Raw genomic sequence first — 18,290 nt, 5'->3', positions numbered from 1 at the left:
AGAAAAATTGATAGAATTACAAATTAAACAAAAACAGTATTATGATAAAAGCACTAAAGAATTAAAAGAGTTAAAAGAAGGAGATAAGGTTTACCTGCAAAAAGAAAGAAAAGGGAAACAGTGGAAACCAGGAGTTATAAAAAATAAGGTAAAGACAGAAGATCATACATAGTAAAATTGGATGATGGGAGAGAATTGTGGAGAAATAGGAGACTATTACATAAAACACCAGAAGTACAGAGCATAAATGCAGAAAAAAATGTTATAGATAAAGAAGTTAGTAATCGCTCTAAAAGGATACCAGGAAGGTATAAGGATTTTAAAATGTAGTGAAAAAAAAAAATGTATTATTATTTTTTAAATGTTATTAATTATATAAGGATAAAAATCATGTTTGTTATCAATATAACTAGTTAAGATTTGATGTATAGTAATTAACCTAATATTGTACAACTTGTTTTATGTTTTTATAGGATATTTTGTAATTTGTTATGTTATATTTCTATTATGTTATCGAATTGAATTGTATACTTAAATTATAAGAAATAGAAAAAAAAGGGAAGATGTAATGTTAATACTGATAAGTGATAACTGATATTATATACTAATGTATTTTTTAAGGTTAATTTATATATAGAGTACCTAGTAACTGTATATTTAATGGTATTTTTTAATATGTATTAGTTGTAATTAATAAATGATTAATTAATAAATAAATAAAGTAATACACCGACACTCGCAGAAATTCTAGAGAAAGAGCTTAATATGAAGAATTAAAAAATATTCTTACTTCAGAAAAATTTGTGTATAATCTTGGTATATTATATGATTCATTAATAGAACTATCTGATTTATCCAAACAATTACAAAAAAAAGATATGACATTACCTGTTGCTCATAGAACTATTCAATATTCAATTAGAGTTCTAGAATCGATGGCGAATATTCCCGGTCCCAAAAGTCAAGAGGTAATATCTGCTTATGAAATAAACAAATTTAAAGCAATACCACTCTATTCTAAATCGTCAATAGTAAAAATACAAATAGCACAATTTTTCATTAGCTTAAGTAATTATATGAAAGAAAGACTCATGACCATTCAAGCTAGCAATGTTTCGTCATGTGAAATTTATAATGAATTTCAAATAAATTTTAAAAACTTAATTGAAGACTTTGAAGTGTTTTCACCAGAAAATTGGTCTGACAATATGGACATTCAATATGGAGATACAAATATTTGTCGCTTGTCACAATTGTTTCAAATTGACCAAGTTTTAGCTGTTCGGGGTTTTCGTGAATACAAAGAAAACAAAATACTAAACAGTGACATAAAACCACTTTTAACTATAATTAATTCAGTTCGTGTTCGACTCCCGTCAGAGCAAAACGTATGTTTTCCGTATCGCTCCCGTATTTTTAGCTTCGATAGCGTAAAGACGAGTCTCCCATAGCAGCCTGCAGGTATTATGATTATTACTTTTCCTATATCACACAACGTCCAAATTTAATTATCACGACATCGCACTAGATAACGGCCGCCGCCGCACGCAGCCAATGCCTGCCAAGGTCACTTGCTTGCTTATCAAATCTATTTCTAATGAGTCCGAAATTATCTCTGTTAATTATCTCCAAAGTCCATACACCTTCACAGTCCGACGATAAATCACCGTCGGTATGCACCAACAATGAACCTAATTAACAAATAGTACACAACAACCGCAACCGATCACCACAACAAAATTCCCCTCCCACTAAAAAAAAAAAACAAACTCTAATATTTTTTTTGCATCCAAAAACCGCTACGCACCGCTCTCGTCGTCTACAAAGACAAATGAAAATGAAAATGATCCTCAACATATGGAAATCTCATCTGAACAGCCCACCGAAATCAATAATGATACGAATACTATCAAAATAAATCTTTCACCCCCTATCTTCGTTGAAGCGAACTTAAATTTCAATACCTTATGTCTCAATCTTAAGGAATTGACCGACACCTCCAGTTTTGTTTGCAAAAGAACCACAAAAGGTGTTAAAATATAAACATTTAGCTCCGATTCCTACAGATCAATAATCAAATTTCTTAAAGAGGAAGCTGTCTCCTTCCACTCTTATCAATCGAAAGAAAACAAACCGTTCAGAATCGTTAACCGTAATCTTTATCCTTCTACCGAAAAAAACCATATCTCCAAGGAACTATCGGAACTTGGGATTCAAGTTAAAAATATAACAAACATACTCGATAAATCCACAAAAACTCCGTTGCCCCAATTCTTAGTCGACCTAGAACAATCCGAGTCAAATCAAGACATCTTTAAAGTAACACTTCCCTATTACTTCAAAGTCAAAGTCGAGACTCCCCATATCAAAAAAGAAATCCCCTAATGCCAGTCTTACGGCCACACTCGCAGTTATTGTTTTCATAACCCAAGATGTGTCCGGTGTGGTAACAACCACGAATCAACTCAATGTCAAAAAGACCGCACTGAACCAGCCATACTAAACAATATAAACGAACTACATTTATCATTAACTGAAAATCAAGTCGACATAGCCATAATTTCAGAAACACATCTTACAAATAAATCGACCCTAAAAATATAATGAGAGCAAACCACCCAGACGGCACCGCTCATGGTGGGGCAGCGTTAATCATCTCTAATAAAATAGCGCACACTTCTTCTCTACCATGTACATCACTCGATATGCAAGTAATTGACATTTCTCTGATTATTAACTCTATTCCGGTTTCCATTGCATCTGCTTATCTCCCCCAAGGCCGAAAATTCCCTGATAATGAAATCTTATTATATCTAACCGAGATTAATCATTCATTCCTACTTGGAGCCAATTTTAACGCTAAACACCATTGTTGGGGCTGCTCAACAATCAACACTCGAGGCCGCTCTCTACAGAATCTCATCATAACCAAAAACGCCAAAGTTCTTGCACTACGCGCACCAACCTACTGGCCTTCTCACCAACACCGCAACCCTGATTTTCTCGACTTCTTCATCTCTTACCTCCCTAATCATCTTCAGACAAAGCTAACCAACCTAAACGATCCAGCATCGGACCACACTCCAATATTGATTCAAATAAATTCCCCAATTTCATCGTACAACAATAATAATTCTTCCAAAATAATCTGGCTAAGGGTTTCGTACCATTATGACTTGCAACACTAATCTCAACATCAAGCTAAAATCCCACGCAGACATTGACATTGCCATAAGCACTTTTACAGAAACTATTTTCAATGCAAAAAAATGCTTACTCTCCATTACACGGATCGAAGTCTGACCATCTTATCACACCGGAAATCAGACAACTTATAACTGAAAAACGCAGAGCCCGCAATCCCTGGCAACATTCCCACTACCCTGAGGACAGGCATAATTATAACTCACTATCAAATGAACTTAAATCTGTCCTCAAGACTCACAAAAAAGAACTTTATAAATCTCACCTTGCTTCTCTTTTTCCAAACAATGGCACACTCTGGAAAAAAATCAAATCTCTTCTACAACATAAGGAAACACTTCCATCACTACTCCGAGATGACAACTCATTAGCAGTCGACGATCAAGATAAAGCCGATCTATTAGCTTCTCACCTCGTTGACTCATTCAAACCACACTCTTCTCTTCCTAGTCAAAATCACATTGACTTAGTTTAAACATACCTCATCTCTCCATTACCAATGGCCCTACCAGCCAAACACACAACTCCTGCTTAAGTCTCCAACATTATCAAAAACCTGAAAAACAACAAGTCACCCGGACACGATAAAATCTCAAATAAAATCATCAAAAACCTCCCTTCTAAATCAATTATTTGACTGACTTATATATTCAATGCCCCACTTCGTCTATCTTATTTCCTCCCTACTTGGAAGAATTCAATCATCATAGCAATATTGAAGCCTGGAAAATCTTCTAGCAGCCCTTCCTCATACAGACCAATCAGTCTCCTGATGGCATTTGGTAAAATGTTTGAAAAAATAATACTAAAAAGGCTTATGCCAATAGTTCAAAATGAAAATATTCTGCCTGACATTCAGTTTGGCTTCCGTTCTAAACACTCCACCACCCATCAACTTCACCGCGTAACAGATTTTTTTCCCTCGGCACTCGAATCAAAAAAATACTGTTCAGGAGTTTTTCTAGACGTTGCGAAGGCTTTTGATACCGTTTGGCACCGTGAACTATTGTTTAAACTTAAAAAAATATTCCCAGTCCCCTACAATCTACTCTTAAAGTCATACCTCGAAAACAGATCGTTCAGAGTCAGAACAAACACCAGACTATCAACTCATCATGAAGTTCAAGCTGGCGTTCCGCAAGGCAGCGACATCGCCTCATTTCTCTACATTTTTTACACTGTTGATATCCTAGTTAGTCAGTTCACTCTCATTGGAACTTACGCTGATGACAGCCATACTTGCCTCAAGTGTTGACCCTATCCTTGCCAGCCATCAAATCCAAACACACCTAAACATCCTTATGCCTTGGTTCAATAAATAGGGAATTATAATCAACCAAACCAAGTCTTCGCATATAACCTTTTCCTTACGACCACATGACTGTCCGCCGATCATCATGAATAATTGCACTATTCTTCATTGCACGAGTGTCAAATATCTCGGTCTCACATTCGACAGAAAACTTACATGGGGTCCTCATCTCAAGGACAAACGAAAACAATTAAATAGTAGACTTCACCTACTTAGACCCTAACTAAGATCAAACATCAACATTCAAAACAAAATCCTTATATACAAATGACTTCTCCGACCCCTATGGACCGATGGCATTATACTATGGGGCCCAACCAAAAAATCAAATGCAAAAACGATCCAAGCATTCCAATCAATTTTTCTGCGTATCATTGCCAAAGCTCCTTGGTACGTAACGAACAAATTACTCCACGATGACCTCCAAATCAAAACCGTCCACGACACAGCCACCATTTTCTATAATAGATTTCATGAGAAACTCCTCATGAACCACAACCACCTCATCTCTCAACTGGCCTCAAACACACTTCCAGACAACCCCGCAAGACGTCTCCAACGCAACTGGTGCAGAGATCTGCTTATCCTTTAAAATACATTTATATAAGTCATAAAAATTTTTGTTTTCTTTTTTTTTCTATTAATTCTTTGTAAAAGGTGACTCGACTGCGAGTCTTCCTTCATGTCACTCAAAGTCATTTTATATTATTCTTATATCATATTTACTTATTGTATATAATGTACAGATTGTAAATTTTCAATAAATGCCATTTAATTTAAAAAAAAAAAAAAAAAACTATAATTAATTCAATAGCAATTTCATCATCAGAATGTGAGCGTACGTTAAGTTTGATGAATTTAATTGTGTCTCCTATAAGAAATATATTAACGTCTAATCATATTTCTTCACTAATATTTATTCATTGTGTTGGACCACCTTTAGATAATTTTAATCCTAAGCTCTTTGTTGAATCATGGATTGGAAAGAGAAAACGTTCTGCTTCTGAATCTATATGTTTAAAAAGAAACAAAAAAGACTTAAACAAAGAATCTCATTCGTATTATCCCATATGAAAATGTCTTAATGCTTAATTTTCTATAACTTTAGTTAGTACAGGAGGTAGATAAAATATTTATTATGTTTACATTATAATATTGAAATATTCTTAAAATATAATTTATGTTACTGTTGATAATATTGATTTCATCGTGTTATTTTTATTATTGTCCATGTCAAATTTAATTTCTTGTACTTCATTTAATTTACAAACATTTAAAAATATTATTTATTTTTTATAATTTATAAATATCATAACACGAATAACATTTTTGAGGTAAGTAATATTTAATAAAACAGTTGAAAAATATAATTTGTAATTTAGTTGATGTCACTAAATGTTAAACAGTATTTTTTAAACAAAAACTAACTAACTAAATGCGGGACGCACCTCTGAAAAACAGGACAATTTCCTCTAATGGGGGACATCTGGTCACACAAGTCATACTGGATTAACTGAAGAACAGAGACAAAGAATGACGGAACCGTATGTTGGCTGAGGAAAGGAGACAAGCTAAGATTAAAGTTCGTCAAGAACAGGAACTAAATGCGTCTCTTAATGCTAATCCTGCTGTTAATAATTCGTATTAATTTAAATAATTTCGTATCTTTATATTCATTATTAAAATTTTTATCAAATTGATTTCATGTTCTTTCTAATTTTAGAACATTTTATTTTGTATGATTTATCAATTAAGAAATAATAAATTTTTATTTTTTAATATTTTAATTTTCAGATATTTATGTTTTTCCCTCTTAAATAAAATATAAATAATAAAAGTAAAGTTTTTACACGTACAAATAGAATTGCATTGGGCAAAATAGTATACTGTAGAAACCAAAATTGTATGAAACAGTAAATAATATTGTCCAATTGGCATTTACAATGAAATTCTCATATATGTTTGTCATATTAACAGATTTATTGTTTAAGACGGTTATAATTCTTTTTAATAAAATAAAGACAATTTTTTTAAGTTTAAATTGAAATTTTATAATTTAATGAGATGGTTATTGTTTGTTTAACATTTCAAATGTTTGTCTATTCGTAGATCAAAATTGAAAACATATGACATTAAATTATTTTCTAGTGATATCAAGTAATTATCAAAAATTATTATGAATAATAAACATACACATTCAGAATATTTTATTTATATACATAGTTACTTAAAGTATGATCAACAGTTGGAGTTGATGTTACGGGAAATATATCTGGAGTGTTGGCAATTCGATCAAATATATCTTCCTTAGGAGGAGGTAATTCAGCTTCATTATAGTCCTCTGATTGTGTTACAAAATCACCATCATCCAAATCCAATCTAATTCGCTTCAATATCACCTTCATTTCATTTTTCTTGCCTAATTTCTCCAACTTATCAATAGTGTCATCAAATGTATACCTGGGAAACAGTCTATGTGTCCATTGTTCAAGGCGATTCATGACAACGTTAAGATCTTCAGATTCATATCCTTTACCTTTCAACTGAATACCCTCAAACCACGTAGGAAGCACTGATAAACCACGGGGGCCTTTCAATCTGAAAACAATAATAAACAATACAAATTCAAAAATTATTTTATCATATTAATTAATTAATATTGAAGGTTTGACATAGAAAAATAATAAATTTGAAATGTTTTCCCAATTTTTTTGTTGGAACTTTTTTAATTTTCTTAACTTTTCTGATAATTGAAAACGTAATATAAATAGGATATTTTTAAATTTAATAAATATACCTCCATTGGATTTTTTACATTAATACTTGTGATTGAAATGGAAGCATTCATTTTAATACATAATAAATTTGAGTAACAGTAATTCTGTCCATGTACTATGAACACAAATTAAACCAAACTTACCAAAAAAAGTCAGAATAAGACAAAACCTTTGCTTAAGGGAGATGCAGGTATTGCTACCTATCGGGTAACACAGCCCACTCCAATATTTTGATAACTGATAAAGAATTTAAGTGGATATGAATTAGTGTTGCCAGATCTATAATAACTGCGGTAATATGATAAGGAATAATAATAGAAATATGATTAAAATGTCCGTATCGGATGTGTAATTACTGTACTCACCTATATTTTTTTCACCAAGAAACAAAAACATTTATATAATAACATTAGTTCATAAAAATTTTCCAATATTTATTTTTGTAAATTGTCCAAATTACCTTGAATGTCTGTTTCTTTGGTAATTTTTTGTTTTTCATAAATACTTTTAGTCATTGAGCTTATTGCTCTAGTTGGTTCAAATTTTACTCAACTAGTTCTTTGGTTCATGTGTTCACTTGCTAAGACCAAACTGTTAACTGTTTCAGTACTTAGTTTATTTTTAACTTTGGTTTTTATTAAATTAATTTATGAAAACACCCTCTCGCTATCAAGTGAAGAGTGAGATAAGCTTAGTACTTTTAATATAAAACTAGCAAAATTTTTAAATGGTTTTTATTTTTTTTACTTTTTTTTTATAGGTAGTAATTGGAAACAATTCAAATTATCGTATCTTGCATCATCGTTTTTATTCATCCTCCCACATACTGTACACATTATAGAATTACCATATGTCCCCGAACGCGTCCGTACGTCTGGCAACACTGATGTTATTACTTAATTTGTAACTGGAGCTAGAATATATCTCTTCTGTATATATAAAACAGTAAGCTGATTGACTGCTATCAACGCACAGCTCAAACCATTGGACGGATCTGGCTGAAATTTGGCATACAGATAGCTATTATGATGTAGACGTGCGCTAAGAAAGGATTTTTCGAAATTTTGAATTTAAAGGGTTGAAATCGGTTTAATATTTTTTGACCAGGTCGATAACTGCGCTACTGAAAATGAATTATCTGTAAATATAAAAGCTGATTGACTGCTATCAACGCACAGCTCAAACCATTGGACGGATCTGGCTGAAATTTGGCATACAGATAGCTATTATGATGTAGACGTGCGCTAAGAAGGTTACATACATTTATATACTTAAACCCGGCAACGACGGGTAATTCAGCTAGTAATATATAAAATTATAGTATCAAAAAACCATGTTTACAGTAATATTTCACTTATAATATTCTACCTAATGGAAAATACGATCCAGATTTACACAATAGACTTATAAAATGATTTTGAGAAAAAATGGAGCTACAACTTTTAGCCTCTTAGCCATCGATATGTATTAGTACGTTTGCAACTTATTACTGCTACTTTTGTTAGTTATTTTCAATCAAGTTCTTACAAAGAAAATCACTCCTTTTAAATTATTTAGAGCATGAAGCAGATACTGTCCAACCGTTGGTACCCTTGATAGCGAGCCGAACGGTTGGACCGTGCCGTCGTCCGACCACATGGTTACTTTTTAACGTTCATTCCGCTACTACGCGACGTGCGTGCATCGGTCACTTAATTTATCACTCAATCGCGCCCTCTATCACGGCTCATGACACGTAATGTTAGTAATATAGGCAAGGCTGGTCTATGAAAAAATCTTATCAATCGGTAGGTTAGTAGTTATATTATTATATTATACATATACATAATAAATTTAATTTTAATATTTCTTAAAAATAAACCAATTAATTATTATAAATCGTTTGTTGTATGTTCAAACATCTTGCTTCTATGGCCAAGAGTGCCTTATTGACAGTCATTGTCCGTCAAAGAAAATCATAAGATCTAAGTTTTATTTTAACCTGTATTGGGGTGACAACCGTACTTAAGGATTACCTTGATACATCATCATATCTTCAAAAATAAATAATAATAAAATTTGAATTAAATGTTTTTAAAAATAACTTACTTTATTTACTCATGAATGTTTCTCAGCTCAAAAACTGTATAAGCCTACTTTTGTGGAAGAAATAAAAATATTTTTGGGAATATACAATATATATATATTAGTGTTCTTAATACCATAGTACCCGGGTATCTTTTTTCTACGGGTATTACAAAATGTTCGGATACCCATTAGTAGGGCACGGATGTTGTAGTAGTAAAAAACTAGTAAAATTAATTGCAGTATTGCACTAAAAAATACCAAAAAATTCCATTTAAAATATTAAAAATTGCACTAAAAAATAACAACGTTTCGTTACAATTTATAGACGTTTTATTTTAATTCTACCGAAAAAATATTTTTTACATTTTATGATAATAATTAATAAATTATTAATTGGAGACCCAACTTTTATTTCCCTTTATATTGTCTCCTATTTTATTTAAAGTATCGGAGTACACTTCATTTACGTAATTTTTGGGTAACGTAGATTCATTTGGAATGTCTCTTCGTATACGTTTCCAAAAATAAAGAAAATTCTGGGTTATTGATTTTATGCAACGTAATATTGGCAGATAATATGGTCTTACCCAAGTCTTTAGAAAATAATGATTTTTTTTGTAAATGTTGTTGCCTGAAGTTGTGATATAGACGTTTTGATGGTATTTTGTCAATTAACCGACCGTCGAAGCTTTGCAATTTCAATATAGTGTGTACCTCCGTTCAGCATTTACTTTTGTTTCGCACAATTTACAGAAAAGTACGGATTCATCACATGAAAACACATTCTCGCCATATTCTAATACGTATTTTTTTAAAACAGTGGAAATTGTTGGCTTAATTTTCGGCATATTTACAGAAAAATAACAGAACACGATAGCTTAAAATTCACGGTGTGACTGAAGAACCGATTATAACTGTCAAACTTAGTCACATTTCACAAATTATTTTTGTATTGTATTGAATACCAACTGACTTAATATTATCGAAATAAAGATAAGATACCATTATTACTAAATATTATACTACTTATTAAATTTTATAGCTGAAGATATTAAAGTATAATTGTATTTAAACAATTGTCGAGTTTCGATTACAACTAAAATAGTTCTATAAATGAGTAAATTCAACAAAATTGCACTAAAATTCCACAAATTGCAAAAAATTGCACTTAAAACTTTTATATTTGAATTCGTACTTACATAAAACGTATTTAAAACTTACTTAGCAATAAATTGGAAAGGTAGAAGAAAAGTTGCAAATGCAACAATATCCGTGCCCTACCCATTAGGCCGTGTTCTCACCAAAAGAAAATGTCAACGGCAATACAATAGCAATGCGACTGTAATTTCAGTTGAGTTACCCTTACGTTATCATAAAAAAAACTAAAAATAAACTTAATTTACCTTTAACTTATACCTACCAATTGCATATTAATTATTATTATTTTAATTTGATTTATTTAAGTATTATATGATGTATTTAATATTATAAGTATGTCGAATACATCGAATACTCGTATGTAATAGATAAATTAGTTATTATATCGTAATAAAAAGGACATCAATAATTTACTAGAATTATTTTTTTAATTGAAATTTCATTCCACTTCCTTTTATATCTTGTCGGGTATAATTATATGATTTTATTTCATAAAGACATATAAGACTTTCTATAAGTTGTATAAAAGTCACATTTTTTTTTTGTTCGTTTGCCATTTTAAATAAATAATTAAAAAATATAATATTTTATCTTATTAAAATAAACTATGACACAATAACCACGAGCAACTGGTGGAAAGAGACTGACATGTCGAGATGCTTAAAAATAGTTTTTAATCAGTTGAGTTGCTTTACAGTTGCTACTGGTAAAAACATGTCGCGTCGCGTCGAAGTTGCATTACCATCGACAGTTGCTTTTAGTGAGAACACGGCCTTATGGTTTGTGTACTCGTTACTTCACCAATAGGCTACAGTAATATTAAAAATGTGTACAAAAGATGATGACCAGCTGTCTGATAACAATGTAATATTGTCGCATATATATATATATATATGATTACCAGTAGGTACTTATTATCTGAGTAGCTATATACATACAAGGTATAATTAAAGCCACTTAGCCGTTACCTACAAGATTTTAATATAGGATTTAGAATAGCTTTTAACATGGTATTAAACATTTTATATTTGAACAAAGTTTTTATTTAATTAAAAGAGGAAATATTTCTTATTTTTATAGTTGTATAATTATAATACAATACTAATTTCGTCCTAGCAGCTAGACCTTAGCTTGACCATATACGTGTATTATAAGCTTTCAGGTACCCGACATTTTGGGTAATGGGTACCCACTACCCAAAAACATTGGTTACCTACAAAATTGGGTATTATCCGGATATAATGGTACCCAGGTACCCCAGGTATTACCCACAATAAAACAAAGTAAAAATATATATGAACATATTAACTGTTAAAGAAAAAAAAAATGAAAACAAAAAGCTACCATCTATTTAAGATACCTTATTAACATTTACCGCCCTGTGCTGGAAAGAGTTATACTCTTGATAGTTGGTCCTACCTAATTACTGTCCTAATAAAGTTATAGTTCTTTTGGATTTAATTAACCGTCCAGATAATTACCAAGAAAATATAAATAAGAAAAAGCAATTTAATCATTAAAATTTTTGCACCTACTAACAATTGCTTAAAGAGAAATAATATTCACCTTTCAGGATTTAGCTTTGGTTGCGGTTTCTTCACACGAATCTTTACGGGGACTATTCTCTTTTCATCATTTTCTTCCTTATTTTCCTCCTCTTGTTCCGGATTTTCATCGTTATCCTCGTCCAGATGCCGTTCCACCATGTTGTCTAAATCGTCACCATAGAACTCCTCCATCATCAATCAGAAAACGTTTCTTCCGATCGGGTAACGATTGGATTCTCTGCGTCGTCTCGGACTTCCAATAGACGGTTTGTTTGGTCGTCACTGCAGCAACCACGATCCTCTTCGTTCAACCGGTTCAAATAGGCGCACAACAAATATTTATTCAGGCGATCAGTCAAAGTGGGCGAACGATTTTGATTATCGGCTTGTTCTTCGGATCGATCACCGGGACGTCCGGGCATGACAAAGTGGAGGCAAAAAAAAAAAAAAAATAACTGATAGCCGACAGAAAATGGAATGCGTGCCAAGAAAAACTACAATGAGCGCGAAAGTTTTGTCCAAAACTTATGATAAATATGGCGCTTATCATAATAATTGTTGCTACTAAATATCAAGTAGATAACGGCTACATCGAACGAGCCGTAAGGATCACGATCATTGGGATCTGTTGTAATGGTAAAAATGTAACTATTCGATTTCTTAAACATTAAAATGACCATAAACGATCAATCTAAATCAATTTGACAATCGTGTGGTCAGAAAACTGATGGATAAACACTTGGTAAAGTCTAAACAGTGTTAATTAAATGAAAATATGGAAACATCGAAACGTGATAGTAAACAACATCGATAGTTTGACGCCATTGTTATCAATCGAAAACTTATCATACTGTGCACATGTTCAAATCAGCGTTCATCACTGTGGTTGCTAAAAAGAGTACTGGAATCACCAATCTCAAAGGAAAATAATTTAAGATGACTGACTAAATTATAGGGATGGGAATTCCAACTCATTCTGCTTTACTGAAACTTTCAACTCAGTTCAGTGTAATGAGTTGAATCAATGAGTCGACTCTCAACTCTTCATTCAACTCTTTGTTTGAATCAAATTACCACTACTCTGATCAACTCTTCTAATCAAGACTCGACTCTTGATCCGACTCACAAATCACAGTCCATATTCGTGAATAGCTTATCGCATATGAAATTAATTATGACTATAAGAATACGTTACGAATTTTTCTCAGAAAGTTGGAAATCTATTAATTCCTTCGATCGTGATTGGTTGGAATTCTTATTAAATCCCGCCGTCTCTTTTCGCTTTTGATCTTGAATGTTTCCCGTAGACTTTTGTTCCGTCTTTCCATTTCAGCGGTTCGTTTGATTTTCCGACTGACCGTTTTCCCGATGCGGCCGGATGAAAATTCAAAATGTCTGACCATTAAGCATCAGCCCAATCGGAACGATTGGTACCTATTGCTCTCGCGCCGCCAAGACGTTTCGCTCACTCGTGACGTCACCGATTGGCGATCGTGATATGAGTCTGACAGTATCAGCACAGTATATACAATATATATTTAATCAACGGTATTAGCCGTTACACTTGGACGAAAGGAAATTAAAACTTTTATGATATTATGAAAATAAGAAGAACCAGTAAGTTTTACCTTTTTGGTAAATTATTTTTTTTATACCATATATTGCTTAAATATGTTTTTAATATTTGTTAAATAATTATAAATTTGTTTTTTAAATATGTTAAATACATTCAATTTGATTTATTATTCCAAATAGGGAGAAAGGTGTTGTATGTTTTCATTGTACTTTTTTATTGGAATGGAATTGAATTTAACGTGTCATTGGTGCTAATGATACTATTCAAAACAAACAGCTATAAAATAAAGAAAACATTGTATGGATTACAATTTTTAACGTTCTTATTCCACTATGATATAAATGTCATTTTAAAATATCTTGAACTATATTGTTTACTTTGCTCATAGTGGGTTGCAGAGTAATAGATTAACAAATGCTCGAACATGAGTATAGTACTATTGTACCAAAGAGCTTGGTTATTAATACACTTTTCTCCTAATGTTGTAAGAAAATATAGTCTTTTATGGTTTATTTACTTAAACCGTATCTTACTGGAATGTTGTATAATAATAAAAATATTTGTTTTGATTTTGTTATGTTTCATATTTTTATACATTATCTTCATATATTTTTTAGTCTTAAAAGCACATATATAATCTGATAACAAAAAACTTCCACACTCTTTCATAAATTATTTATATTTTATATTTTTATATATTACCATTGTATAACTTTTAATTATTGACGATGAGTACTTTTATGTACTCTGAATGTGAGAAAGACGTTGGCGACCTCCACGTGGTCTTTCTTGGATGCGCTTTTCACTATGAATGTTTAGAGTGTGAAACGTAACTAACGCCAACATTTATAAATACACACCTATTATAAAGTAATCACTTACGTATGAATTTTTTTTTTCAGACAACATCAAAAAAGAACCATCTCCATTTTTATAGTATTTTGGGTGCAGACTTACGTTGTATACATATATATATTCATTAATTATTAATGAAAAAATATGTTATGGCTTATGTTTTTTTTTCTTTGAACCGACTATACTGTATTTGAATGTTTTTTTACTTTGATAATTCCATATTTCAAAAAATGTCAAGTTGTCTAGCGTTTATGAGACTTAAAAATTGTTGTATTTAACACACTTTTAATGTTTTTTAATCATAAATATATATTTCATTCTGTAATTGAAATATCAAGATTTATATGCATATTTATACATATTTATACATTTTTTTAAATTCTATGTCCGTCTTTTAAATATAATAAATAATACACATATTTAACCTTTAACTATAGTTGAGAAGACACATAAGGTTCTACAGGTATTATTATTATTTCAAATACACTGCGGTTTGCCCTCTGTTATTTGATTTTTTTTATATATAATATATATATATTGGTTTTTATATGTTTGACACCACATATCGATTGTAAGTACAGTACCGTAGTACTTTAAAAAAAAAAATTAGGTGGAGGTCTGCTAGTTAGGGAACGCTTTTAAAGCTGAAAGCGTCTTAGTTTTCGACCCGTATATTACCCCTAATTAGAGGGTATCCACACTGGTGGACCTCCCTCCTCACGTCATTTCACGTTATGTTTCAAATTATAATCAAATTTACTTATTGTATGTATATAAAAATTACAGATTGTAAATATTCTATTATAATCAAAAAAAAAAATATATATATATATATTATCAATAGTAATAGTTACCAAGAATGATAACTGTGATAGTATTACATGATAAATTATGCATAAAAATGTTTTTGATATTATAAATTCATATGATTAATATTAATTACTAATATAAAATATATTAAGCGAATTTCACCTGAAGCGAGGAACGTAGAAACTAGTCTTGTTTTAAGAAACAATAGAAATATTAATAAAGGGATCTATTGTTTTAGTTGGTATTACATATTCCGTTTGGATTCGCAAACCGTTATCAAAGAAGCGCGAGTCGTGTATCTAAATCATAGAATAATGTTACTCTTTGATCTACATTATATAGTGCAGTTGTGAGTTTAACTGAGTCGCCAACTCATGTAAAACTGATTAGACTCGTCCAATTAAGAGTCGACTAGACCATAAACTACATGTTCCTACTAAATTATAACTTAAGAAATCACTTCATAAACATTGTTTGCGCAACAATCAATCATAACACGTGCTTCAGAGAACCGTTGTGAGTTAACAGCTGTGGACAAAACCAATGATGTGTATATCTTAAACATTTTTTTGACTAATTATGTACACTTGTGATGTAGAATGTTCCAGAAAAAAAAAAAAGATGATGAGGTATTGTATACATAACTATCAAGTGTTTTTGATCATATTAAATTTATAATAATATAATTTATTTATATTATAATTGTAAACATGTTAAGCTGAGAATAATTCTTATAAATATAATTGTTATCATCTAATAGGGATTGTTCAGAAGAAAATAATAAAATCAAAAATAAAGGTACTATGAAACGAGCGTGGCGGGATGAAGATGATGAAACAGATTCAAGGTATGAAAGATAAATACCAAATATATTTTTAAAAGAAAATACTCTGTGATCATTATGAGCTGTTATTTTGAACATTATTTATTGATAACATGTATAACTTTCAAATGTTTTTTTTTCAATTATGATTTGATTATCTAGCAAACAATATAAAAAGCTCTTGCATCAGAAATATGTTGGAATTGTTGGTAAACCAAAATGGGCTAAAATTACTGCAAAAGATTCTGAAAAAGTATTATCCAATAATGACGAAGACTTAGATTTACTAAAAGTATATATTAATAAAAAATACTTTCTAAATTATTGTATTTTAACATGAACACATGTATTTTGTTTGAAATTATTCCAGTACAGTGGAAATTTGGCTCGAACAAAAAAAGGTGTCAACTTGGCTAAAGGTTTGATTGGTATAAAAAAATTACACAATTTAAATTTGTCCACGTCGACATGTGGTAAAATTGTTAAAACTGTAGAATTCCACCCTACATCAAGTTTGGCGTTAATTGCTGGAATCTCAGGAAGAGCTTCAATAGTTCAAGTATAAATTTATACACAAATTAAAATCTATATAACATTTAATTAGTGTAATTTAAAAAATACTTACAGGTTGACGGATTTAACAATGAAAAACTACAATCTATTAAGTTCCAAAAGTTTGCTATTGATTGTGCTCATTTTACTGTTGATGGTAAACAGTTTATTGCGGGTTCAAGGACTCAAAGAAATTTTTATTGTTACGATTTATTGGAAGGGAAATCAATGTTCATTCCTGTTCACCATAGTATTGGACAAACTAAAATGGATGTAAGTTCATAGTTTTCTTTTGTCACTTTGGATTTTTTTATCTAATTGAATTTTGGTAGAATTTTTGCATGTCGCCTGATGGAAAACTAATAGCTTCTAGCGGCAAGTATGGAGAAATTCATCTGTTTACTGCTAAAAGCAAAGAATGGATTACTACATTAAAGATGAATGGCACAGTTAATGCTCTAACATTTAATAGTGATGGAAAGAGAATGTATTCCTTTGGAGGTAATATTTTATATGTTGTTTGTTTTATACTTAACTTTACGAATTATTATATGCAAGAAAATGATCTTTGATAGAGAATATTCTTAACCATACCTACAAAGTATATCATGATTTGTCAGTAAAAAATGTATTTTTGTATTCTAGAAAATGGTGAAATTTATGAATGGGATATGAACAGTCGACTGTGTATAAAAAAGTTTATGGACGATGGCTGTCTCCAAGGCTCTAGTTTAGCTGTATCAGGTGATGATCAGTATCTGGCAGCTGGTTCATCGTCAGGTGTAGTCAACTTATATAAATTACCGTGTGATGTAAATCCAAAACCTGAGAAAACCATCTTGAACTTAGTGACAACAGTTACAAAATTAAGCTTCAACAAAAGTTCAGATATTCTAGCAATGGCTTCTAACCAGAAAAATGATGCTGTTAAATTGGTAAATACTTACAGCTTTCCTATGAATATATTACAATTCAATTCTATATGAATTCAAACTTTTTTTTTTCTAGTTACATGTGCCATCCAAAACAGTATTCTCTAATTTTCCTACAACATCTGATAATGTTGGAAAAGTGAATTGTATAGATTTCTCTCCAAATGGTGGATATCTAGGATTATCCAATAATAAAGCTGAAGCTCTTTTGTACAGGTAATTTAAGTTATTACAAATGTGTGCTTGTAATACATATTATGATATCCTAGAAAACTAAAAATTCCAGTATTTATATGATTTTAATTATCATTATAATATTATAGAATGAAAATCATATTAATTACTTAATATAAATTGTTATTTTATAACATTAGTCTTACCATCTAAGAATAAAAATTAAATAATTCATATCAATTTGATACTGACTGAACACATTTATTTCTGTTACAGGTTGACACATTTCCAAAACTACTAAAATTACCTAGTTTAAGCAATTATAAAAAAAAAATTTCATCGGTTATTTAATATAATAAAATGATCACAGTTACTTTTTAACGTTTGTTTCTATGCATAATACAATTATGTAAAAAAAAAAAAAAAAAATATAATAAAATGTAAAATGTTATTTAACAATATTTAATACATTTTACATAGTTAAGAAACTATGTATTAAGAAA

At 30.7% G+C, this 18,290-nt stretch overlaps 3 protein-coding genes across 3 annotated transcripts; 2 read left to right on the top strand and 1 right to left on the bottom strand.

Moving 5' to 3' along the window:
• The first annotated feature begins 781 nt into the window (after positions 1-781).
• Positions 782-5,277, top strand: LOC112685919. Its single transcript, XM_025557972.1, has one exon. It carries the CDS (start codon positions 879-881, stop codon positions 1,449-1,451), a length of 573 nt encoding a protein of 190 aa, XP_025413757.1. The 5' UTR covers positions 782-878; the 3' UTR covers positions 1,452-5,277.
• Positions 5,278-6,697: 1,420 nt separating this feature from the next.
• On the bottom strand, positions 6,698-12,814 carry LOC112685912 (TIMELESS-interacting protein). Its single transcript, XM_025557962.1, has 2 exons — positions 12,085-12,814; positions 6,698-7,114 (listed from the first exon to the last, which is right to left on the bottom strand). Exons 1-2 carry the CDS (start codon positions 12,258-12,260, stop codon positions 6,724-6,726), a joined length of 567 nt encoding a protein of 188 aa, XP_025413747.1. The 5' UTR covers positions 12,261-12,814; the 3' UTR covers positions 6,698-6,723.
• Positions 12,815-15,585: 2,771 nt separating this feature from the next.
• On the top strand, positions 15,586-18,216 carry LOC112685903 (U3 small nucleolar RNA-associated protein 18 homolog). Its single transcript, XM_025557949.1, has 9 exons — positions 15,586-15,935; positions 16,067-16,153; positions 16,292-16,421; positions 16,500-16,688; positions 16,757-16,954; positions 17,014-17,182; positions 17,327-17,616; positions 17,690-17,829; positions 18,064-18,216. Exons 1-9 carry the CDS (start codon positions 15,886-15,888, stop codon positions 18,086-18,088), a joined length of 1,278 nt encoding a protein of 425 aa, XP_025413734.1. The 5' UTR covers positions 15,586-15,885; the 3' UTR covers positions 18,089-18,216.
• The last annotated feature ends 74 nt before the right edge of the window (positions 18,217-18,290 follow it).

Source organism: Sipha flava, unplaced genomic scaffold, assembly GCF_003268045.1.
Source record: "Sipha flava isolate LNK unplaced genomic scaffold, YSA_version1 298_pilon_pilon, whole genome shotgun sequence".
NCBI lineage: Eukaryota > Metazoa > Arthropoda > Insecta > Hemiptera > Aphididae > Sipha > Sipha flava.
Note: the sequence above shows the minus strand (reverse complement) of the source record. Positions and strands in the feature narration are given on the sequence as shown.

Coding starts and splice junctions, on each gene's coding strand:
- LOC112685919 (XM_025557972.1), top strand. CDS start 879: ATGACATTACCTGTTGCTCATAGAACTATTCAATATTCAATTAGAGTT.
- LOC112685912 (XM_025557962.1), bottom strand. CDS start 12,260: ATGATGGAGGAGTTCTATGGTGACGATTTAGACAACATGGTGGAACGG. Junction 7,115..12,084: donor CCAAAGCTAAATCCTGAAAG/GTGAATATTATT, acceptor TATTGTTTTCAG/ATTGAAAGGCCCCCGTGGTT.
- LOC112685903 (XM_025557949.1), top strand. CDS start 15,886: ATGTACACTTGTGATGTAGAATGTTCCAGAAAAAAAAAAAAGATGATG. Junction 16,154..16,291: donor GATGATGAAACAGATTCAAG/GTATGAAAGATA, acceptor TTGATTATCTAG/CAAACAATATAAAAAGCTCT. Junction 17,830..18,063: donor GCTGAAGCTCTTTTGTACAG/GTAATTTAAGTT, acceptor TTTCTGTTACAG/GTTGACACATTTCCAAAACT.